Source organism: Thamnophis sirtalis, unplaced genomic scaffold (assembly GCF_051295495.1).
Source record: "Thamnophis sirtalis isolate CommonGarterSnake01/CBP01778 unplaced genomic scaffold, rThaSir2_p1.2 scaffold_1, whole genome shotgun sequence".
NCBI classification, from domain to species: domain Eukaryota; kingdom Metazoa; phylum Chordata; class Lepidosauria; order Squamata; family Natricidae; genus Thamnophis; species Thamnophis sirtalis.
In genome coordinates, this window is record NW_028261381.1 from 31215106 (window position 1) to 31241408 (window position 26303).

Consider the following 26303-nt stretch of genomic DNA (forward strand, 5'->3'; position numbering starts at 1 on the left):
TGGAAGAGGTTATGCTCTTACAAACATAACTCTGGAGAAAGTGTTCTCCAAATTGCCACTGACTGTAATTTTAATGTAACTCAAATGGTTAATAATTACATTGGGCACTTGTTTGTTAATTATACTTAATTTATAACAAATTGAAACATTTAATATTTGTCTGGATGCCACCTACTTTCATTCTGATATTTACTATGCCAGTATTCATCTCAAAATAAAATTAAGCCTCTTAGTCCCAAAAGCATAAGGCACTAACATTGGGCCATCTCAGAGGGTCCTTTGTTTATTTACTAAATATCAACTAAATATTATAGTTATGTTCAGGAGTTAACTACAATCAAGTTGATATATTTTTCTGTAAAAGTTAGAAAAATTTAGGTGCATTGGAAATATTTTCTACTCGTTCTAGGGATTTTTTTTTTAAAAAAAAACCTAGTTGGCTCTATAACAGCGCATCAACCAAAATAAAACTCCAGCTAGATTTTAAATATATATTATATTTTCAAGGCAAAGCTATTTTTAAATTAAGTTCCTGAATGACAATAATATTTAATTTTAATAGCTTACACAGGAAATCAATTAAAGCTTCCTTGGTGCTTGTACTGAGAAAGAGCATTAGTTACACGAATATATAAAAATGAAAAAATGGGAGAAATTACATATCTTTCTAGGTGTGCTTCTTTCCTGACAAATAAAGTGCTCAAAGAAGGATCATTTAGAGCAAGGGTGTCAAATCTGAGGGGTCACATTGCCGTCACATGATGTTTCACAATGTTTTTCCCTTTGTGGAGCTGGGGTGGGCGCGGCATGATCGATCTGGCCCATGGGCCACCAGTTTGACACTCCTGATTTAGAGTAGCCAAAAACTAAAGATAAAAAGCACCTGGCAAACTATTGCAGATGCCTAGAACTCTAGCCTGCCAACATAAAAATGTTACTATACTGGACTGAGTCCAATATATTGATAAAAGGGAAGTTAGTAGATACACCTTATTTAGTAAGATATGTACACAAACATTCTATTTATTGTTACAAATAAATCTTTCAAGAGTTATTCTTTCCAAACCCAAACAGTTCTCCATTTTCCAAATCATGTTTTATTTAACTTGACAAGTAATTTACAAGTCAGACACAATCTAGGCATAGCAATATAGTCCCAAGTTTGCTGTATTAACTGGGTGTTCATGTTTTCTAAACTTCATATGAAATAAGAGCTTTAGGAAAGTAATATAGCCAAATTACTTGATAGACCGCCTCCTGCCAATTACCTCCCTACGACCTATTAGATCACACAGATTAGGCCTCCTCCGAGTTCCATCCGCCAGTCAGTGTCGACTGGCAACTACGTGGAGGAGAGCCTTTTCAGTAGTAGCTCAGACCCTTTGGAACGATCTCCCCATGGAGATTCGCACCCTCACCACCGTCCAGACCTTCCGCACAGCCCTCAAGACCTGGCTATCCCGTCAGGCCTGGGGATAAAGATTCTAATCCGTCCCCACCCGAATGATGAATGAATGTTGTGTTCTATTTTTACTTATGTATTGTCTCATGTCTTGTCTTGTATTCACCTTCCCATAAATTGTAAGCCGCCCTGAGTCCCCTCAGGGAAAAGGGCGGCCTATAAATAATAAACAAATACAAATACAAATACAAAATACAAATTCTCCCTTCTGAAAAATCTAGGTAAATATGCTATAATTGCTTCTTTCTAAGTTCACACTTATTTTACAAGGACAAAATATGACACACTTATAACTACTTTTATCAAATACATTTCTAAATACATCAACAGGTTACAAAAAGTCTTTCATCCAGTATTATGTCACCGGATTCTTGTAACTATCTCTTCCTGTCCCTCCCTCATTCTATTACCTTAAATATTCTTTTCAACTTTCTCTCATATCCTTAAGCCTATAATCAGGGGTGGGATTCAAATTTACTACTGGTTATGTGGGCAAAGCTTGGTGGGTGTCGCATGGCTTGGTGGATGTGGCAGGAGAAGGTTACTGCAAAATCCCTGTTTCCTCCCGATCACCTGGGACTCGGGAGGCAGAGAATAGATGGGGGCGGGGCCAGTCAGAGGTGGTATTTACCGGTTCTCCAAACTACTCAAAATTTCTGCTACTGGTTCTCCAGAACTGGTCAGAACCTGCTGAATACCACCTCTGCTATAAGTGTGCAGAACTGATAACACATTTGGGCCAATTGTTAGGCTGCTACTCAGCCCTATATATTGAACATTGCTTTCTCCTAGGGAAAGAACATGAAGATTTTTTTTCACCCAATTTATTTATTATTTTTTAAAGATGGGAAATTTAAACATTGCTTCAGGTGGTATGACATGGAGAAACAAAGCCGTCTCTTTTTCTATTTATTTGTGGAATTAGTTACAAAGTTTTAGTTGCCAAATAAGGCAACAGAGTAAAAAATTAGATGCATATCCGAACTTGGCAGATAGTCCAGAAGTGATGAACAAGAAAGAAAGAAAGAAAGAAAGAAAGAAGAAAGAAAAAAGAAAGAAAGAAAGAAAGAAAGAAAGAAAGAAAGAAAGAAAGAAAGAAAGAGAGAGAGAGAGAGAGAAATCCAGGACCAAGACTAATTTTTGGATCCTTTTGGAAAAGGAGTCAGAATCTTATTAATAGCCCCATAAAATTCCAATCTGCCCATGTAGACAAAGGAACCTGAGCAAGCAAGTATGGATTTGAGATAGCGGGCAATGTATCTTTGATAACTGACCAATCAGGAGCTTTTCATCTGTCCTCAAAAGGTCTATAAAGATCACACATTAGGCAAAGTTCAGGGGGAGTAACAACAACAAAATTGCAAAACCCAATTTTTTTCCTTCTTATCATGTTATCTGCTCCTATCTTCAAGTTTCCAATTGGACAAGCCCTATAACATGTTGAAAAAGCTTGGTATCCTGAAAGGTAACACCAATTTTTATGGATTACTTTTTAATTTTAAAATTAAATCATTTTAATGTACCTGCTTTTTATAGTGTGCAGCATCAAACCCAAGTGTCAACCTTGAAGTATACAACTCTGGCAGGTAAAATATCTATTCAAGCAATAGCTGACTTCAAAAAGTTGTGTTAAACAGTCAAGAATTATGGTTTGTAAACTACAACTTTGGATGGGTGGGTTTACACCTTATGCTATGCCAAAAATAAACAAAGTGCATTATGACTTATCCAACTGTGGCAAATACAAGTAGTCCTCAACTTACAGCAGCTCTTTTAGTGACTGTTCAAAGTTACGGCACTGAAAAAAGTTACTTATGACCATTTTTCATAGTTACGACATTTCCAATATCCTCATGATTATGTGATCAAAATTCAGATGCTTGGCAACTGATTCATATTTATATATGACCCTTGCTATGTCCCAAGGTCTTTTGTGACCCTTTGACAAGTTAAATCAATAGGGAAGCCAGATTCACTAAACAGCTAAGATTACCAACTTATCAACTGCAGTAATCCACTTAATGACTGAGGCAAGAAAGGATGCAAAATGGGGCAACACTTAACAGACATCTCACTTAACAACATAATTTTTGGGCTCAACTGTGGTCGTAAGTTGAGGACTACCTGTAAAAAATATCAGACAAACAGTTTATCCACATTTATCTGTTAAAAAATAGAGACAATTCATTTCAGGTATTAAATCAGAAGCATAAAAAGTAGGATATCCCCCCCCCCCCCCAATAAACAAACAAAAATTAACAAGGTCGTAATGAAGCGATCTGCAAACCACAGCCATTTGGAAACTATTTTGTTCACTAAATAGTGTGGAACTGCAAGTGCGTCTTTCTAGTTACCTGGAGATTTTTTGCTTACTCTTGTCTGCATCAAATAAGCATGACGAGGCAACAAAGGTGATGAGGGCAAGGAGACTGAAACTCCTTTGGCCAAATTCATTCTGTAGACATCTTCAGATACAGGTTGGATGCCACTTTGACAATCTGCACTGTGGCCAGATGTGGATATGATCTGCGGTACATTTTCTGAACATGAATCACCTAAAACAAACAGTGACAAATTAAGCTACTTAGCAAATGAAATCTCGTAAGTCCTACAAAATTGATCAGAGCTGTATGATATAGCACACGGATCTCTTTGATGTACTGGCAACAGAGCACAAATTAATTTTAGTGGCATTGGTCGCAAGAGAGAACTAGAAACAGAAATAGTTAGTGAATAGGATAAACTTTGCTTCAGATTCTAAGAACTAAAACAAAAAGGTTATGTTAGTTTGTTTTGTACTCAAATCATGTTGCTACGCCAGCGCCAAACTCTTAAAGCTGAATTAGCATACACAATATCAAAAGAAAATATCTATTCCAGGTTTTTTGCTAGGAACCGGACCACTGCTGTTGTTCATGTTTATCCTGTTTAATCGAAAAAATAATTTATTTGTTAAATTGATACAATGGCCAGCTCACTCTGAAAAACAACGGTAGGAGGCTTATAATTAAAACCATTAAGGATTAAAAATATTAAATAAATTAAATACAAAAGCAAAGTTCTATTTGTTTTCTTATAGGACGGCTGTAACATTTATCTCTAACTAGCTGATAACCCAGCATTGGCCAGGTATTTATTTATAGGGAGAAAATGTCCAGACCAAACGTAATTTCTAATATTGGATTTTCCCCCTTACAGAGGGACCCCCCCCCTTGTGGAGTTCTGTGAAGCAGTACTCCATGGATTTTCCCCCTTACAGAGGATCCCTCTGTAAGGGGAAAAATCCATGGCAACTCCACTGTGCTGTTCAGTAGAAGCCATTTCATAACAGTACAGTAGAAGCCATTTTAAGGCGCAACAGGCTGTATCTTAACAGAACACATAGCATGAGATGTGTTAGGGGTGTCTTACCCCTACAGTATTTTTTTCCCCAGAGAGTAAGTCATCTGGATACCACGTTTGGTTGAAATTGCTCGGTGTTCCAGGGTTATGCTAGAACACACACACACACACACACACACACACACACACACACAGGGAGGGAGGGAGGGAGGGAGGGAGGAGAGAGAGAGAGAGAGAGAGAGAGAGAGAGAGAGAGAGAGAGAGAGAGAGAGAGAGAGAGACTCTACAGTTAGCTGTAGTGATTAAGGCACTAAGCTAGAGATTATAAACTATTAGCTCTATTGGTAATAAATAAGGATTAAAAATAAATAATAAAGATTAAAATATTAAAAGAATAACTATTAAAATTATACTAAAGAATAAAGACTAAGATTAAGAAGCTATTTTGGCATGCTGGATGTAGCATTTTAAAATTATGCATCACAGATTATTTTTACAAGAAGGCCATGGCAAAGGGACAAGCTCCTTGATCATCCTTGGTCTCAAACACTTAGAAAGAGCATCTGCAAGGCTTTTGCTTCCCTAACCTCCAAAAAACAATTGGCTCCAAGAGCCAGTTGCCATAGGATGCCAGAACCGAAGAGAAGGATATGCTGTCTCCATTCATCATCCAAAGAACTGCTAGGAGGTGGGAAAGTTTGTTTTGTTTTAGAGCAGTCTGTTGCAGAAGACCAACTATAAATCTTCAAAATAAATAGAACTTGGAAGCCTTGCAACAAAATGTTGTAGTGAAGTTTTTTTCCCCAAATTACATCAACTCAGTACTTCTTTCTCTTGCTGAAATCTGCCAGTAATTCTGAGGGTTGTAATCCCACCACATCTGGAGGGCATTGGGTTGGGGAAAGTTGATCTGGTATCTTGTTGCTAGGTCTGTATATTTCATAGAATTAATGACAGAACAGTCCCACAATCACAGTCTACAGCTGCCAATTTCTAGCCACTGAATCATTAATTACATGCACACCAATAAATCAGTTTAACAGTTTATATGTTTTACATTTTGTGTAGTACTTTATAACAGAAGACTTAGATTAGGATGAAGTGGGGGGGGGGGAAATAAACCTTTAAAAAAAATTAAATAACTCATCCTCAAATACAGATGTTAACAAAATTAGGCTTTTTTCACCTATTTTCAGACTCTTTCTGTTTAGCTTCATGTCAATCAACAAATAGCCAGAAGCAAACTCTCTAAAATGTCTTTTTGAGGACTAACCAAAATAACAACAACAACAACAACATACACAGGCCTTTTTAGCTTTCTGGTATTTTTAGAGTTAAGGAAGGTTGCTAGAAAAAATAATTGGAAACAAGACATAAAATTCCCAAAATTGTGTTTAAGTCATAAGGTTTGCAGTGCAAATTCAGCACAAAGCTACAGACTACAGCAGGGGTCAAACTCGAGACCCATGGACCGGGTGCGTCACGCATTGGCCATGCCCACTCCCATTTTAGCAAAGGGGGGGGGAAGTCGTGATACATCACAGTCGTGGCGACAACGTGATAATGCAAGTTTGACACCCCTGGACTAGAGACTGAATCAGTACGGCCTTATCTGTCCTAGCTAAAAATGCCTAGCTATGGATGCTTAGCAATGTTTCTCTTTATTTAAATCAGGGTATTTTCATCTATGTTAAGAGTAACAGCTCTTAAGTTTCTCTGATTCACAGCATATTCTTGTTTATTTGAATAAAAACATTATTATAATATTATGTTCTGCCTTTGTTAAGAACAGCCATCACCTATGTGTATTACAACTACTATTGATTCCATAAGCTGGAATATTAATGAGTACCAAAATTGTAAGCCCTTCTCAATACAACATAACTAAAAATGGGAAACCTCTAATAATTGTTGTTCCCTTTTTCATGAGAAAGAGGAATTGATAATTGCCAAATCTAAAGGAGAAAAATATTAAAGCACAGTTTGAAATGGTTTATTTGTGTTACATTAAAGCCTGCTTTAGAAAAAATGGGTATCTCTAGCTAACTGTAGAATTTATGGTTGTATTAGGACATCTCATGCATATTTAAATTATTAAATGCATCAAAGATCCTGTGTAAAAGATAAACAGTATATTTTTGCAGTTCTTGTGGAGCAAATATTAAATCACTAAACCTTACTGCAGTTAAGAACATGATCTCAGATTCTAATTCAATTTTCAGTTCAAACACAAATTCATTAGGATCACTTTACATAGATTATCCTTTTAAAAATGTTCAACAGTTCTATTAGATTGTTGTGTCTACGTATGGGAAAAAAGCTCACAACCTGACATATTGTTATTCTCAGAGTTGTGTCCCTCTTTATTTGAAAGTATAGTTTTTGCCTTCAGTGTAGTAATGCTTTTTAGGATTCAACACATCATATTGAATTAGGAACGCTTACAAAAATATACCACGAAAATCAGTAAGATTTCAGGCTGAGAAAAGTATTCAGGATAAATGCCCTAATTAGTCATTCATACTTAGCTTATTAACATTGTTTGATAAGAATGGCATTGTCCACACCCAGCTATGTCTTTTGGCTGCCCGCCAGGGGATTTCCTGCAACAAACATTTCTATATATCTTATCCATCTGAAGAGCTCCAGGGCAGAAATAAACCACCTAAATATCCTATGCTGAATATCTGAAATCATTCATTCATTACAATATATTTCTCTAGTGAGAGTCCAGGTAAAGATACTCAAGTTGTTGTATTTACATGCCAGATTTAAGAGTCAGGCAGCATATTTTAAAGAACCAAGTTGGTTTGCAAAAATCAATAAAAAAAACCCATTTACATCTGAGAGGACATTTACAACTGTGAGTATAGGATGAAAACATTGTTTCATATTAATTCATGATGTTGGTGAAATATTTAATATTAGCCACTGTAATGTGTAAACCATGATTTAGGGCTTGATATCAGAGGTGGGTTCCTACAGGTTAGGCTGCGTAGGTAGTAACTCGGCCACCCATGCCTCCAAACTGGTTCTATCAGTGGTGCCATAGGCGCCACCATCTTATTATTTGCTTCTGCGCATGTGCATAAACAATTTTTCACTCCTGCACATGCGCGCATAGAGTCCCAGAGCGAACTAGCAGTAAAAGAATCCGGAACCCATCCCTGCTTGAAATGTGGTGAACCGAAACAATTCTGGTTAATTATTTGTATTAGACATTTTTTCAGGAATTCAAAAGTGGTATATAAGCCTGATGATTGAACCCAGTCCCTGTGTACAAATTGTACTTGAAGTTTTCGAGCAGGAACCCACTGGAAAATGGGTCTTTACTAATGTAAGTGTTTCTTCCAGAATTAATATAATGCAGGGGGCAAGATTTTCATCTTTATCACACCAACGAGGAAAATATCTTAACTTATCTCCATGTAATTTTATTTTTGCTACAAAATATGTAGTTATTTGTTGGGCATTTACCTTTATGTTTAATTTACATCCATTATAATTTTAAATAATTTTAAATTTATGCAATATGCAATTCTGGAAATAACAGGAAGCCTGCAAATAAAAACTAATCTTACACTTTTATTTTTAGAACACATATGTTATAAAAATAGATATTTCACACTTTAAAACTATATACTGCTAAGAATACTGATGTTCATACTTCCTGGCCTTACAATCTAAAATACACTGATTAGTGAAGATTGAACAGTCATTAATAAAAATTGATTAAAGGAATGTTGTATATATTCTAGACACTAAAGAGAAGGCATGTTTGTCCACTTTTCCAATTACATTCTCATGAACAGTAAAAGCTTTATTATTATATTGCAGTAGTAAATAATTTAATTCTGTTTTCCTTAGTGTGTATCAATACCCAGGGAATCATGTTAGCTCCCAGTTGGTGGGAAGCAGACAACAATATGTTAGCTTACAAGATAGTCTCTAGATCAGAGATCCTATCTTGCCTAGAATAGAATATATCCTTGGAGAAAATATGTACTTTCCGTTAGCAAAATTGTTGGATGTAGTATAAGTATGACTAAAGCTTGTAATCTAGTCTAGACCTTTTTTAAACTTATTAAAAAGTGTTATGTGAAAACCCCAATTATACAAGACATGACAGGTCACAAAGGATAGCAACTATGGGCCCATATTCTGACAAGTATGGTCCATGGAAGATTCTGTTTTGGAATGTAGGAGAAGTAAGTAGTAAAGAACATGAATTAATTAAAAATAAACATAAAAAAATATGTTGTGTGTTTGTAAAACGAAGTCAGACTGAAAGAATGCAACAGATCTAATTGGCAGTTTGATTTTATGCAGTGGAACTCATGAATACATGTAGAAAAATAAAGGTGTAAGTTTACCATGAATGAAAAGCCTAAACATTTTTAATGTATGTATTGATGTCTATGTTGTTGCGGCCTAGAGTTGTCTCAAATAGCAAGCTGGATGGTATATGAAAATAATAAATAAATAATAAATAAATAACTAACAAACAAACAAACAAACAAACAAACAAATAAGATTGGTGAGACTATGTTCCACAGAATGGGGATAACTGACAACAATTTTCTACTAGTGGGACTTAATAACGTCTACACTGATTTTCATCATCTTACAGAGTATCTAGACATGATTCCACACTCATCTATTGATGAAATGAGATAGGAATAGAGATTCCTGGCCCAACTATAAGATAACTTCAGCATAGTGCAGTGATGGCGAACCTTTTCGGCACCGAGTGCTAAAAAGGTTGTGTGGAAATGTCGTGTGCTCCCGAACTCATTGGGCTCCAGAAAAGGCAAAGTTCCGGGTTCTAGCCCGCATGCGTACCTGACAATTAGCTGGCTGGCATGCATGCGCAGGCCGGTTTTCGGCACTGCCATGTGCGTGAAGAAATCATGCTCTGAAAAAGTTGAACTTTTGGGTTCTGGCACGAATGCGTACCCAACAATCAGCTGGCACTGCCACGCGTACAAAGGACAGCTAATCGTTGCGCATGCATACGTGCCAGAAACCTGGAAGACAAACAAGCAAGTCCGTGTGTGCTGGGTGACATGGCTTCGTGTGCCACTTTGGGCATGTGTGCCATAGGTTTGCCATCACGGGAATAGTGATATATTTTCTGCCTCTAAAATTCATTGATGTTTTCAAGCAAGACCTTAAGAAGTTTAATTAAAAAGGGCAAAAAGACATTGGCAAATATCTTTGTGTAAATTTAAAAAAAAAACAAGATTAACAATCTCAAAATCTAAAAGACTGGTTTAAAAACTACCTAAAAAGCGATGTCTTGCTGATAAAACAGAAATGAAATATATATAAGAAATGTCTCTTTTCAATTTCAGTACATAATTTGCCTAATGAACTAACACTTTCATTAACAGATTAAAGCTTTATGATTTCAGCAAAACATTCTGTTTTGCAACACAATACCTTGCTGCTTGCTTAAAAGTAAATTTGGGTTTATTTGGGGGAAAATAGAATAAAATTAGAATAAAAACAGAAAACCAAATGCTATGTTTTTAAAATGGTACTGTGTTTTCCTGAAAATAAGACAGGGTCTTATTTTCTTTTGACCCCCAAAATAAGGGCTTGGCCTTATTTTCAGGGAGGTCTTATTGTTTTTGAGGTGCAGGAGGCCCCTTAACCTCAGACTTCAGCCCGTGGATCAGCTGATCCAGAGAGGATAGGAAATTCTGTCTGTTTCTAGCACACTCTTGCCAGCCCTAGCGTCGCTGGGCCTGCTGCTCTTTTTGCGGCCGCCACTAAGAGAAGGGGCATGGTAGCTAGGGTTTGCAGGAGTGGCCTTTGTGAGGCTGTTCCACTTGGATGGCAGGTGCATGTGGGGCATGTCCCCCTTTCCCCCCAGGAAATGGCAGGGCCCGGCTGTGCATGCGGTTAAATATTTTAGGGGAAGGCTTATTTTGGGCAGAGGGCTTATTTTAGCACATGCGCTCAAAAGCCTGATTGGGCTTATTATCCGGGGAGGTCTTATTTTCAGGGAAGCAGGGTAAGTAACTTGATATATTAGATAGAAAAGAGCTCCAAGTGATAGAAACAGCATAACAAAGAGGACAAAGATTATTAGAGAACTTCAGGAGCATGGAAGAGAAGAAAGAAAACAAAATGAAAGCATTAAGAAATGTATGACAAACTAAGACTTATGAAGAAGGCATGCCTAATTGTTTGAAGCACTGTCAACCAGTTGACGACCAGGCAAAAATCAAGGAACCTGTGTGTCGACTGATTCCTTAGAACCTCTCCAGTTAAGGAGACTGGGCCGTGACACACTCTGAAAAGCTGCTCCTCCCTAGGAGACTGCAGGACTGTGTTTTCCATGGGTTTGAGCACCAGGAGACGATGGTGGTGATGGGGACCAGGCATCTTGCTTGCAATTTTAGTGGACATTTTAAAGGACATTAAAGTTTTCAAGTATCACTTTCTAATCACTTTCAGAAATTGGCTATTTACCATCTTAAAGATATTAGAGATATTTAGAATTATAAGGTTGAAAAATCTTCATTGGATGGGTTTAACAAAAAAAAATTATAAACTTAAGAACTTGAAGAATTTGAAGCAAAAGCTAAATAAACTTTTGCTCTAATAAAGTTATAAATGGATTAATGATCAAAATAAATTTGGAATATTGGCTTTTATTAAAAGATTTTGAAATTAAATCATAAAAAATAGCTTCTTGTGGAAAACAGATTTATTTTGGCTATCCTGGGTATTATACGCCATAACAAAGATAAGTTATGATTTTAAAAACTGGACACTAGAGGGACTAAAGATTCTAAGCAGAAGGAAAAAAGATACAGTACAGTTGATGGCCATTCATATTGGGACTTACAAATTGACATAAAAGATTATAACTTTGGAAATATTAAAGGAGATCTTTGAAGAATGGAGCCATAAATCAGTAGCTATAATACCAACATTACAAATGACAGGCAGATAGAATGATTTTGAAAAAGATGATTTACTGTATATGGAAAACAAATTATGAAAGAGGCAATCAACTGAAATACATAGATTTGTGTTGTATCGTCATCAAAAACTAATGTTAGAGAAGATTTAAAAAAATGGAAATCTTGCATGCATATTAGCCAGATCAACGGAACTTCATGATCTCCATGATACATCGCTTAAATAAAACAGATATGCTATGATATTCCACAGGCAGCACAGATGTCTGTATCACTTTCATTATACTTATACAGTAAGCAATGCAAGGGCTCTTTTCTCAATAAACACATTATCCATACATTCCAGCCAGGCATATATTGACGGAAAACATTCTGCCGCTAATTTTTATAAAAACTAATTTATTTTCCCATTGAACATAATTCTATAGAATTGGTACATTCATGGATAATAAATCCCATTCATTTGCTGGATATAAGAGCCATTTTATTTTTAGAAGCAGTAAAAAGACAAGAAAGAACAGATGGAATAGAAATCCCAAAGAACTGTTATTTTGCATCTGCTCTAAACCAACAATGAAGAACCAGGAAATACTAGCAATTGGGTCACAAGTCAAAGCAACAATTTAGAGGAATTCTTTCCATCCCTACAGTCTAATATAGCCACAGTACAAAATGGACACATTTTCTTCAAATAATTGACCACCAGAGTACCTGAGAGTTAAAACGATATTTTTAGAGGTTACATTTTGAATATAATTTATCTGAATCAGTTCCTTGGCAGTATATACAGTTGAAGCATGTATTTTTAAAATACAGTCTATTCCAGTATGGCCTCAACCAGTTAGCTGTTTCAGAGGCATTTGTAATACTTGAATATTTAAAAGATAATTATTTGAAATAAAGCCTGTTCTATACAAAACCCAAAACATATTGGTTAATATATGATCTGTGGAATAAAGACTTGGAATATCTAAAGCTTGGAAAATCAATGGGCCCAAGCTTTAGTAAACATCAAATTGTAGTACTGTTATTATAAGCAATGGTCAGCATTTTAGACTTTTTTTTGTAAAAGGGCTACTGATTAAGATACACAAATATTTTCTAGATGATTCACAGAAATAAAATGGATCAAATTAAAATAACACTATAAACAATAGTTGAGTACTATTATAAATACTTAAAACTAGTTCACAATAAAACAATTTTATGAATAGAGTACTGAATTACTAAATTACTTTGTGACACCAGTGACCAGTACAGAAACAGTGTCCTGCTAGATGGCCCCTATGGCCCATTTAATCTACTGCTTTGTTTTCACAATCCAACCAACTGCACAAGAAAGCCGCCCGGAGTCCTCCGGGATTGGGCGGCCTATAAATCTAATAAATTAAATTGAATTGAAAGCAGCTAGTCTTCCAGCGCAGTGGTTAGAATGCAATATTGCAGGCTCATTTTGCTGACTGCCAGCAGTTCGATTCTCAAGGTTGACTCAGCCTTCCATCCTTCCGAGGTCAGTAAAATGAGGATACAGATTGTTGGGGGCAATATGCTGACTCTGTAAACCGCTTAGAGAGGGCTGTAAAAGCACTATGAACCAGTATATACATCTAAGTGCTATTGCTATTGCTACTTTATCTTGCTTTCTCAAAGTCAAACCTCCTAATACATTTCCAAAGAACCAGCAAATTTTCTATATTCAATATGCACAAAATTCTAGCCTCCTTACTGAGATGTGAATAATAAATTCAAAGCTCTAATGAAACAGGAATTCCCTACCAGAGTGATACAAAATGATCTATGAACCAGTTTGTTTTCCTATTGAAAGTTAATAGTGCTATTGGCACAATTTTGATTTTATACATTTGGCTATAAATCCAGTTGTGTTCAATGAAGCGCATTCCTAAGCAAAATTTAAATGGATGCTTTTTCTTAATAGTATTAAATTAAATAGATTGAATGAAATAATACTCATTGAGTTTCTAACGTTGCAGCAACTTGTAAAAAACAACAGAAATTCTTTCACTCCACCTCCACTCCTTTTGACAGCTGGCTTAGTATTATATAAATAAAGAACATGGGGTGTCCTATTGGTTGAACCAGACTTTTACTAAAGATAATTAGAATGACCTTCAAATTGTGCTATTCCACTCCTTACTATTGCTCAAGCAAACAATAAATTATTTGAAGTCCTGAATGTAAAAGAAAAGCTGAAGTTTAAAGAATTATTATCTGTTGATAATTTAACATATTTGCTGTTATCAAGTTGTCTTTGCCTTTAAATGGCTATAAAAAGGACCCAACTAGATAGATCCTAAATTGATGGAATGGATGTCAAATCAGCATGCTCAAAAGAAGTCTTCTAGAGGGGAGGGGGGGGGGAAGAGTGAATGGAGGATGGGAAGAATAGCACATTACTGTAGCTGTAGAAAGTAACACTTTATGGATTCCAGCTGCTTGGGGCTCAGGATTTTTTCAGGACAGGTTTAGCTGCAGGATTACACTCTTAGAAATAAGGCAGTGCCAGACAATTTGTGACAGTTGAATGTGTTACATAATTAAAAAGCCATTATCTTCTATGTGGAGATCTCTAATTGAGGCCAGAGTTATAGTTCCTGTGTATCTCTTGTGTGTGAACATAATAGCAAACTGAAACAGCAGTTATTAGTATTTTCTGTGATGGGTTTCCAAGATCTTCAACTTTCAAAATCATAAAAATCATTTTTGACATCTGAAAAGCTAAAACTGGCAAACTCCGTTGAAGTGCATCATATAGGCCATATGTCATGGGTTTTAAGTTTTCTGGCATGAAAAGTTCAGATCTGTTCATTGTAAATGTGGAGCTTTCCTTGGAATATTTTCAAGTTGCAATCTGATTTTTAGCACAATTTCCTCAACAGAAGTTTTTAAAAAAATAAATAATACTAAATGTATGGATCTGTTTATGATTTATTGAATCCTATTCCATTTTTATGGTGTTGATTATTATAAGAAGTTTAATACGGTAGCATTTCTACAGCACAGTTGGCATCTTATATAATATTATATACTCCAGGGTTGTTGTTTTTTTTAAAAAACCTCTAATTAAATGTTTAAGTATTAAAACCAGTGTTTTATTTATTATTTCAAACCGACATAACATACATACTTAACTATATTTCTCTTAGAACCTATAGCATTTTCAAATAAAAAGTAATAGAATTAGGGGAATTTGTCAAGCAATGAGCAGAATTGGAACGGGAAGAACATGTTTCTGTCCATATATAATAGTAGATAAAATAATCTAAAACTTAGGAAAAAAGAACAGGAAAGAGTATTAATAAGAGAGCCAATTCAGTCCTTTAACATTTTATTAATTCTAATATGTGTAGAAACATATTTGAGCGTGCTCTATGACCTCTGCAATATTGTTTTCTTTCCACCTATATAAGCAGTCCTCAATTTACAATCATTTGTTTAGTGTCATTTGTTTAGTATTTTGGTTGTCACGATGTAAAAAAGATGTAGAAACTATAGAACAGGGTTGTCAAACTCCCGGCCCATGGGCTGGATGCATCACACACTGGCTATGCCCATTTTAGCGAACGGGAAAAGTCCTGATACATCATGTGATGCCACCGTGATGACGTGAGTTTGACACCCCTGCTCTAGAAAGAGTGCAGAGAAGAGCAACAAATATGATTAGGAGACTGGAAGCTAAAACATATAAAGAACGGTTGCTGGAATTAGATACGGCCAGTTTAATAAAGAGAAGAACTAGGGGTGACATGATAGCAGTGCTCCGATATCTCAGGGGCTGCCACAAAGTCAAGCTATTCTCCAAAGCACCTGAAGGCAGGAAAAGAGGAGGAGAGAAACAACTAAGGAGAAATTTTCTGACAGTTAGAATAATCAATGCAATGATTTGCCTCCAGAAGTTGTGAATGCTCCAACACTGGAAGTTTTTAAGAAGAGATTGGGCAACCATTTGACTGAAATGGTATAGGTGTTCCTACCCAGCAGGGGGTAGGACTAGAAGATCTCCAAGGTTCTTTCCAACTCTGTGTTCTGTTCTGTTCTGTTCTGTTCTATTCTTGTTTGAACAATGGGTCTGAAAATAGTGATTTATGACCATTTTTTTACACTTATTATTATTGCAGTACCCCCATGGTCACATGATTAAAACTCAGACTCTTGGCATGTACCGTATTTTTCGGAGTATAAGACGCACTGGAGTATAAGACGCACTAAGGTTTTGAAGAGGCAACTTTTTTAAAAAAGTAAGTAGGTAGATAGAGAAATATAGTAGGTAGGTAGGGAGAAAGAGAGAGTAGGTAGGTAGGTAGATAAAGGGAGAGCGAGAGAGAAAAAAATACAGTAGGTAGGTAGGGAGAGAGAGAGTGTGTGTGTAGGTAGGTAGGTAGGTAGAGGGATAGAGAGAGAGAAATAGAAAGAGAGAAAAATACAGTAGATAGGTAGGGAGAAAGAGAGGGTAGGTAGATAGGTAGGTAGGTAGGTAGGTAGGTAGAGAGAAAGAGAGAAATACAGTAGATACGTAGGGAGAGAGAATAGATAGGTAGGTAGATAGGTAGATGGAGGGAGGGAGGGAGGGGAGAGAGAGGGGGGGAGAAATATAGTAGGTAGGTAGGGGGAGGGAGAGAGAGTTGGTAGGTAGGTAGATGTTTCCAGGTGTATTTATCAATGTGCTGGAAAAGGAAATTGCTGACAATCTGCAGCACCTAAGACTTCCTTTCTACTGGCACAGCACTTGATCAATGTAATTCTCATCAATCAGTTAAAGAGCTTTCCAAAAGGAAAAAAAAAAGTTTTTGCATTCTGCAAACCTCCTTAAAAACGACCCATTTTTCATGAAAACGTCTTATATTTCAAAAAATACGGTAGTTATTATGGTTGCAGTGTTGCAGGAGCATGTGATGACTTTTTGTGGCCTTCTGACAAGCAAAGTCAATGGGGAGGCCAGATCCACTTAATAACTGAGTTACTACCTTGGGCAAGAAAGGTAAAATGAGCAAATTCAATAACTGTCTTGCTTAGAAATGGAAATTTTGGGCTCAATTGTGGTTGTAAGTTGAGGAGTTTCACTGGTTCTGAAATTGATTTCATCTAGTACTTTGTTATAAGATCAGAACTTTAACATTTTAGAAGAGTCACAGCTTTTTTAGCTGCCATTGCTTCATGTAGGAAAATAAATCTGATTTTCCTACAGGAAATTTTGACTCAAGCATATTTTCCTTATACTTTTAATTATATTTTATGTTTTTATATTATATATTTTTTTACCATGATTCATGGAAATCATAGGGCTATTAGCCTTGATGGTAGTATGATTTATCAATAGCAATAGCACTTAGGATTATATACCGCTTCATAGTGCTTTTTCAGCCATCTCTGTGATATACAGAACCAGTACCCCCAACCATCTGGGTCCTCATTTTACCAACCTTGAAAGGATGGAAGGCTGAATCAACCTTGAGCAGGTAAAGAGCCAAGGTGGCGCAGTGGTTAAAAGCACCACTGCAGGCTACTGCTAGATCAGCAGGTCAGCGGTTCAAATCCCACCGGCTCAGGGTTGACTCAGCCTTCCATCCTTCCGAGGTGGGTAAAATGAGGACCCAGATTGTTGGGGGCAATATGCTGACTCTCTGTAAACCGCTTAGAGAGGCCTGAAAGGCCTATGAAGCGGTATATAAGTCTACTGCTATTGCTATTGCTATTGCTATAGGACAGGACTGAACCTCTGGCAGAAGACAGAGTTAGCCTGCAATACTGCATTCTAACCACTGTGCCACCATGGCTCAGTATTGATGCTTTTGAACTTTGGTACTGGAAAACACTCTTAAAAATATTATGGACAGTCAAGAAAGCAGTCAATTCACAGTTTTCATTTGAGGCACAAATAATATAGTTCAAATTATAGATGTTGGAAATACTATGTGTAAAGAAGACCTACCCTCATTGGATCAGCCCACAGTGCTGATAAAGATGGAAAGAAAGAAAAAAAGGAGAATGCCAGCCGATAAGGTAGATGAATTCATTCACAGCAGCAATTGATGCATCATTAGAAGATCCAAAGGAACAGATTGAAGACAGATTCTCCTGGAGACAATTTATCCATCCAATAAAAGTTTATAACAACTTGATGGCACACAATCAATAAATCCTTTTCAGGGATGCTTTAATTTTGAACTCATCAAAATTGGAATGTAACTTTTCAAGAATTGTTTAAGTATCTTGTTTGGTTTATTTTATTTACCGTATCTATTTTGTACACTGGCAAACTAGCCTAAATGTCTGTACAATAAAAATCTAAATAGTATTTTATGCTGAGCCTAAACAAACTACAACGGCTTTATCCACAATATATATCACAGCTGGTAGTCATACCTCCACAAAATAGTAAACTAGATGAATGGCGAATCACGGTTTACAGTAAATAAACTGTAAACATAACGTATTTGCTCCACTGGGCCTTTCTGCTACCTTGAGCAACTTTAAGATCTCAATGGAAGTGGGGCTCCCATTCAGTCGCATCTATCACAAACCACAGTGATAAGTCAGTTTTTACTCTTAATTTACAAACGTTGGCACAGTAAACCAGAAAACTCTAGCAACGGCCAAGAGGAAGCAAACACGTTATTATTTTAGTTTTTCCACAGTAACTCAAAATTATATCTTTTAATCAGACTTCTTCACACATTTACTTGTTCAATTTACAGTTAGGGTTCCAATATTTTGGCTGAGCAACTACTAACAACTACTAGATATAGAAAATTCCAATTCATTGCAGTCATCTGGCATAGATATTGTAACTCTATTAATAATCATATCCTGTTCAAGGCACAGTGGACAGACTGGAAGCTGTGTGGAATTAGACGGGGAAGAACCATCTTTGAATAACTCCTACCAAGACCTAGTGACATGGTGATTGGACCTCCCAGATCTGAAGATATTCCAACTTTTGTGGATGGGGCAGTGGGCAATTTGAGGTTGCTTAGATTCACAGGTCATGCTTGATGTGGAAGGCCTTTGTTTAGGGAGTTGTGCCTTTTCCTAGGTTGGGGGGAGGCCTTCACACACTCACTCAGGCCCAGGTCACTTTATGGTTGAATGCACTCTACCTGGGCTGCCTTTAAATATCACCCAGAAGCTTCAGCCGGTCCACAATTCAGCGGTGCAGGTAGTAATGCCTTAGAATGTAACACCTCTGCTTTGCAAACTGCACTGGTTGCCATTGTAATGGAATGTATAGATGGCTTTGGGGAAACAAGGGAAAGAGACAGCACCTAGGAAACTATCAGACAAGAGATGCAGGAGTTCCAAATGGCTTAACAGTCAGAGAAAGAACTTAGGAAGGGCTTATCTTAATGGGTCAAGCAGTTAAAAGTGGTGAGTGAGAAGTTTGTACTTTCAGACTTGCGAGATTCTGTTAATGTATCCTTACAATAAAGTAGAATTAGTTCATGAAGTCATATGCAGTCAAAGCTCAAACTGCCCAAGGAACTGCTGATTCAGTTTTACAGAGGAATTATTGAGTCTGTCATCTGCACCTCCGTAACTGTCTGGTTTGGTTCTGCAACCCAACAAGAAAGACACAGACTTCAACGGATAATTAGAACTGCAGGAAAAAAAAAACCAATTACTACCAACCTGCCTTCCATTGAGGACCTGTACACTGCACGAGTCAAAAAGAGGGCCGTGAGAATATTTACAGCCCCTTTCATCCTGGACATAAATTGTTTCAACTCCTACCCTCAAAACGCTATAGAGCACTGCACATCAGAATTACTAGACACAAGAACAGTTTTTTCCAGAACGCCATCGCTCTGCTAAACAAATAATTCCCTCACCACTGTCAAACCATTCACTAAGGCTGCATTACTATTACCACCATTCTTCTCATCGTTCCTATTACACATCTCCTCCCATTTATCACTGTATGACTGTAATTTTGCTGCTTGTATCCTTACAATTTATACTGATTGTTTCCTAGTATGATTTGATTGCTTATTTGTACCCTATGACTATCATTAAGTGTTGTACCTTATGATTTGTGTCAAATGTATCTTGTCTTTTTATGTACACTGATATGCACCAAAGACATATTCCTTGTGTGCCCAATCACACTTGGCCAATAAAGAATTCTATTCTATTCTATTCTATGCCATGCCATGCCATGCCATGCCATGTAGTGCCATATTTCCTGTCCGGGTTACCTAGATGGACTGACAGACAGGTGCAATTCAGGGTGCTAGTCTGCCTATAAAGTCTTACATGGCATAGGACCTAGTTATTTGAAGAACTACCTGTCTCCCATTGTTATCTGTCCAGCTGACTCAATCCAGCAGCTGTTGCATACTCTGGGTTCCACTGATTAAACAATACCATCTTTGGGAACCCAGAAGAAGTACCTTACCTCTGGAATGAGGTTCTTCTGAGATATGAATGGTCTCCACCCTGCTGTTGTATCAAAGGGCTCTGAAGACCTGGCTCTTTGCCCAGGCCTTTGGTAAGCACAACTGATGTCCTTTTATTTCCTTGTTCTTGTTCCTGATTTTCTCAGCCATCTTGGTTCTTTGCTTTGTATTTTTGGTATTACTTTTCTTTTTTTTAAAAAAAAATATCTTTAGCAATTTGTAAACAACTCAGAGTCAGGCAGCATATAGATGTGATAAATTACTATTATTTCAGGGAGATCTTCCAAGGTTTTAGCCCTACAACAAATGTGTGTGAAATGTTGGACTGAGACAAACTGATTTGAAGTGAGCTTCTAAGAGGGAAGATGAACTTAGTGCATGAATCTACCTAATGTTATTTCAGCATCTTACAGGCCTAGAATTTGGTTGATGCCAAACCGAGACCAGATAAACGTCCTATTGTAAATCTTTCTCTGACACTTTGACAACCAATTCCTTCTTTTCTTACTCCATCTGACAATATATGTTTTGCTTATAAGATATTTACTCTTCAGCCTAACTGTATCCTGTTGTTGAAAAAAAATGAAGGACTTTATGGACATTTTAATCTGTGTCTAATTAACAATATCAAATGCATGTTTTAGTCTTAGCTACAGTGCCAGGAATTTAACAGATGTAGCTGTACTTTGATCTACAACTTCCTTCACTATCAAGAGTACCCACTCATTTCTCATTAAAACATTCTTCCAACAATTACCATAACTGCTTCTCTTTGCAGGACCCCATTATTACTAACATCTACTTTTCCTATATACTCACCAGTAAATATTTAGTATTTAAAAAAAACATTCTTATTGAAAAAGGCAACCCTCAGAGAATGAAGTTTTGCCCAGGAGGCTTCAGAATAAAACTAACGGCTGTATTTTGCTCTGAGTCAAAAGAAAACGGTCATGATTCCTGCCCCTTTCAGCTATCTCTGAAATGGCTCTGATGCAGAGTAACTCTATATTCAGAGGAGAGGAAGGAAAACAATGAGACAAACTAAAGTCTGTTTGATATAATTATTTGTGCGCAAGAGTCCAACTTAAAAAACAACAACAATTAAATCAAACTACAGATTTCCGCAGTTTACTATTGCCCTTCAGCTGTTTTAGATCACAATTTTGCTAGCCATACTGATTGGGGCTGATGAGAGCTTAAATCTTGCCATAGAGTTTCATCCAGAATGGGTCACTCATGCAAACTATTCCAGTCAGTCCAATTGGAACAAAGATTCACCAGTGAGCCAGAAAATAATTTCTTTTTTAACAAAATAACCTTTTAGCATGTTATCAAGCAGCAAATAAACTGCTATGTTTACAGCAGAGGTTTTCTAATATGTTTTCTTTATTTATATTGCAGGATGACTTATTAAGGTTGGGTGGGGACAGATAAATGGCAGAAGCCTTTTCAATGTGGTTTGGATTTTCTCACATTGTGTATAGTGGTGGGATTCAAAAAAAAATATTACTGGTTCTGTGGGCATAGCTTGGTGGGCATGGCTTGGTGGGAGTGGCAGGGGAGGATACTGTAAAATCTCCATTCCCTCCCCACTCCAGGGAAAGGTTACTACAAAATCCCCATTTCCTCCCCATCAGCTGGGACTTGGGAAGCAGACAATAGATGGGGACGGGGCCAGTCAGAGGTAGTATTTACCGTTTCTCCGAACTACTCAAAATCTCCGCTACTGGTTCTCCAGAACTGGTCAGAACCTGCCGAATACTACCTCTGATTGTGCAGCAGCACGGAAGGGTAGAATTTGCCACCAATTTAGCAAAGAAAGTGCCGTTTAGTATGGGGATACTGTAGTCTTATATGTCAGCGGTCCACAACCTTTTTGGCTTGGTGGACCAATGGAAAAGGTGGCGTCAGTGGCGGGAAAGAGGGGATGGTTTTGGATGTACTGCTTTCACAAAAGTGGCTTTGTAGGCACAAGTGTGTGGATGCTCGTCCACCACTTCTGCAGCCCAGGGGCTGGGAGCCCCATTATATGTGATCCAGTTATATTTATATTCATCAGAAGAGGAAATAAACGATGCAATCATCAATTTCTTTCTAAAACACAGCTGCTAGCTAACTAGCCTCATCCATTTCAATGAGGTCATGATATCACTGGGCTTTTCTCAGGCTCTGAAGGAAGATAAAAGTAAAAAAAAAACATGTTGCCTACTCTTGGCTTAAGTTCTTTGTTTAGGAAAGTTTGCATTTTACAAGCAAACTGAAGAAGACCTCTTGCTCACAGGATATTTGGCTAAAAATTTCTAACTTTAATTTCACTATATACTAAGATGGAAATCTGAGACAAAATGATTTGTGTTTAGAAATGAACATCAGCCTTAGCCGAATAGCTGTGGTTTGTACACCACTATTCTCACAATATTTTTATCTAGCTGAAGGGGAAATGATATTTAACTTATGTCTTAATCAGCTTCAGGAATAAATATATAGGAAATATTACATATTGCATCATCCAAGATAAATTTTTATTATTTTGTTATTATTATCTGAAGCTTGAAGAGATTGAGGAAATGATTCTGATATCAGTTTATGGCTTCTCCTGAATATCTGATGGTACACAGCATTTATGAGGCCTGCATATCTAGAATTCACAAAATATAGTGCACTAATACCTATAAAATTTAGACTGAGATAAGAGCTGATAAGAGGAACTCAATTATTTGAATCCAGGTCCTCTCAGTCTCCAACACATTAATCATATATACCAGAAGCACACAAATCCTATTAACCATGTATTAATAGGATAAGAATGCAGGTAGCACAAAGTCTCAAGTCTCACTGAGGCATGTCCCCAATCAAAATGAAATATATTTCATTGAAATATTGCAACTGCCTCATTGTGCACACCATTCAAGCCTAACACTTATATATCCCTTCTTTTTTTGATACTTTCTCAGGAAGTTGGCTGAATTCTTTATCAATTAAATCATATGAAAACACATAATCTTGCAAAGGAAATAAACAGGCCCTGCTTTCTTGTTTTAAGAGCTAAGTTATTGGAGTTATTTTCTAAAGGAGAATTGCGTTCAGGTATTTAACTTTTACCTTACAGTACAGTATAACTCACACCTGCATAAGGAATACTTTTAGAGTTGCTATTAAATCCAGTACCTCATCACTCTTTTAACCTCAATACTTTCTCAATTCCCTACAAAAAAATTTGTGTTCCAATATTTGAGGGCTACCACAAAGATTGGGATGGATGGGCTGTCAACCTATTTTCAAAGCACCAGAATGCAAGGTAAAAAACAATGGATGGAAACTAATCAAGGAGAGAAGCATCCGAGAACTAAGGAGAAATTTCCTAATGGTGAGAACGGTTAACCAGTGGAATGCCTTGACTACAGAAGTATTGTGTGCCCTGTGACTGGAGGCTTTTAAGAAGAGACTGGACAGCATCTTGTCTGAAATGGAATAGGATGCGCTGCTTAAGCAGGAGTTTGGAAAAGAAGTCTCTAAGGTCCCTTCAAACTCTGTTAACTACATTTCTATTTTCCTGGGAGGTGCCAGGACTGAAAGAAAATACACCTTGCCAGAAGACCAAGGACCATTGACCAACATCAACCTAAGGACCAAGGGCCATTAGAAAATTGTATGTCTTCCATCTCCCGACAAAGGAGATTAGCCTGGCCCCACATATTCAACTACTGAAGATGCACCTGCAAAAGATTTGTTTCTCTTCTCTTATTTTCTAAAGAACATCCATGTCCAGCTTTCCATCACTCTAGGATTGATCAGCTAAAAAGATGTTCCCTCTAGTCCCATACAGTCTGCTCAGGAAACTAACAATCACTCATTGCAATCTATTTCAAGAGTGAGAAATCTTTATTTTCTAGGAACTTTCAATCTGCAGAGAAGGGGAAGGGAACTAATAGTTGTAGCTGAGGGACACAGATTCTTCACTTGTCACCAACTGTAAAATACTTAGAAATCAATTTCTCATAATATGTGTTTCAATAAAGTAAAATATCCTACCAGATTCCTTCTTGTTTGCCTTTCCACCATCTCTGCTTTTTTTCAAAACTGCTTTTAACATTTTAGCACTGTTCTTTTTCCTAAAACAGAACACAGGATATAATAATCTTACATGACTGCACATGGAGATAATACCAATGTATTTAATTTTTGCACATTGCATGCAAATAAACAAACATAATAATTCAAAACATGTTGAGGGCATACTTTTATTTTTAAACAATCATGTTATATTAGTGAACCAAATACTGAAGGTAAAAAAGAATGTTTTAATAGTAAAAGCAAGTGGCCAGGGGTTTATTGTCTCGTTATAAAGAAAAACAGCACACAACATTCTCTACATTCCACATATAATTAAGGTTAGAAGGCTAAACCTGGATACGTTACCATTAGGCACTTGGGCACAAGCATGTCTGGTTTTTGACCGGAGTTCATCAAGAGGGGAAATAATCTGTACCATTACACTGTCTACTATAAATGGAGGGAAGTCTAGGTAAGATAAGCATCCTTGAAAGAACATTCCTCAGTATGTTTTAAAACTCCTCTATATAAATAGATACAAAATGAAGTCTGAATTGTAGAAGTAGAAGAACTAGAGGTTTCCAAGTATTTCCTGAACTTCAATCCACAACATCCCTGACCATTGACCATGCTTTCTGAAATATAAGGGGTTGTAGCTAGCAACATCTGGACGACTATCGGTTCCACATTCTTGAAGGCCACTTTAAATGCTCCAGATGTCCTATGGATAATACTTTTTTAAAGGTGGGATTTTTAGTGTAACACTTTCTAGGAGTATTTCTCCCCCCTTTCTTAACAACTTATATGTTAGGTAACAAGCTTGGTGCGAGACTTTTGCACTGAAGGTAAAAAGATGCTTCAAAATGCACAGGAGCACAAAAACAAAAGCTTTCTTCAACCCGTTCAATTAAATACATCTATTTTCTTGGATGGTGTGGCACCTGTGAACAGCAGCTGTATGATTCCTGAAAAGGAAAGGCTGCTTTTTGGCGTTGCAAATAAATGCTACATTCATACATCCCTGGGTTTTAAACTACATTTTTGTTTTCAGACCTGTGTGTATGAAAATACTAGTATTGTGGCATCTTGGACATGTTTATTTCATTTAAAAGTGCCAACTTTTTATTAAACACAAGTTTTATTAAACATGCTTTTATGGCCGCCCAATTCATACATGGGTGGCTTACAATCCTGTTTAAAAACTCCATAGGGTATAGCCCCAATCCTTCCTGCCTGCACCTTCATCAAAAGTAGAAATATCTAATCATCTTGCCAGTATGTCCCACTAATATTCCTATTTTCACAGAAATCTAATAGTACCATCTAAAATGAATGCAATATAGTACTTCTGATTTCAAGGAGACCATCTCTCATCAAAAGAATTAGGAAGATATATTTAATCACAAAGTAGCTAAGACAATTAAGCTTTCCCACCTGAGGACCGGACAAAATGTTCTTATGCAACAAATGCCAACCAACTCTCCAGTGGTAGAATATCTACTACAATATTTTTTATGAATATCTAGTGCCAAAAAGTCATTATTGCTTCAGTTTTGAGGTTTCTCTCTACTCCTGCCTTTTTCGTAGAATTACCTATAACATCTGGTTCCATGATGTGAAACTATTTAGCATAATTATAGAATTTGATTATTATCCGGATAAAATTATAATCACCATCATGAAAGCACTTTTTTACTAAATGTAATGCATATAAATTGCAACTGCATTAAATTTTATGAATAGGTGTGGAGAAAAATCCTTGTCCTTACAGTTATACAGAAGAGTTGCATTAAATGGAAGAACAGTGTCCATTTTTTAAATTTGAAATTTTGTGTAGTAAATAAGAAAATGACTTATCATGAAATAGATACTTTTGGCATGAAATGAAATTTACCCTTATCAAAGGAGCATGCATTTTATGAACTATAGTATAGTTCATGAAAGTTTATACCACAAAGTCTTTGACTACATTAAAACACTATGACTAGACCTGATTTTTTTTAATTTGAGATATTTAGTAGAGGGGAAATGGCTACACAGTGTTGTTAATTGCTTTTCTCTGTAGAAATAAAACCACCTGAGCTTGTGGTGTAGTATCAA

The 26303-nt window shown here is 36.8% G+C and overlaps 1 protein-coding gene across 8 annotated transcripts in view; it reads right to left on the bottom strand.

Annotated features, from left to right (window-relative positions):
- TANC1 (tetratricopeptide repeat, ankyrin repeat and coiled-coil containing 1) overlaps positions 1–26303 on the bottom strand; it is a 153963-nt gene that overhangs the window by 70350 nt on the left and 57310 nt on the right. For 5 of the 8 annotated variants that reach the window (XM_087710179.1, XM_087710185.1, XM_087710192.1 and 2 more), the window contains 2 exons: positions 24183–24262; positions 3817–4017 (listed from right to left, as the gene is read on the bottom strand). In XM_087710179.1, the coding sequence (XP_087566305.1) occupies positions 3817–4017; positions 24183–24243 (262 nt within the window). In that variant the 5' untranslated portion in view covers positions 24244–24262. Of the gene's footprint in view, positions 1–3816; positions 4018–4873; positions 4955–24182; positions 24263–26303 lie in introns of all 8 variants that reach the window. The other 3 variants (XM_087710204.1, XM_087710208.1, XM_087710197.1) reach the window with 2 other exon arrangements.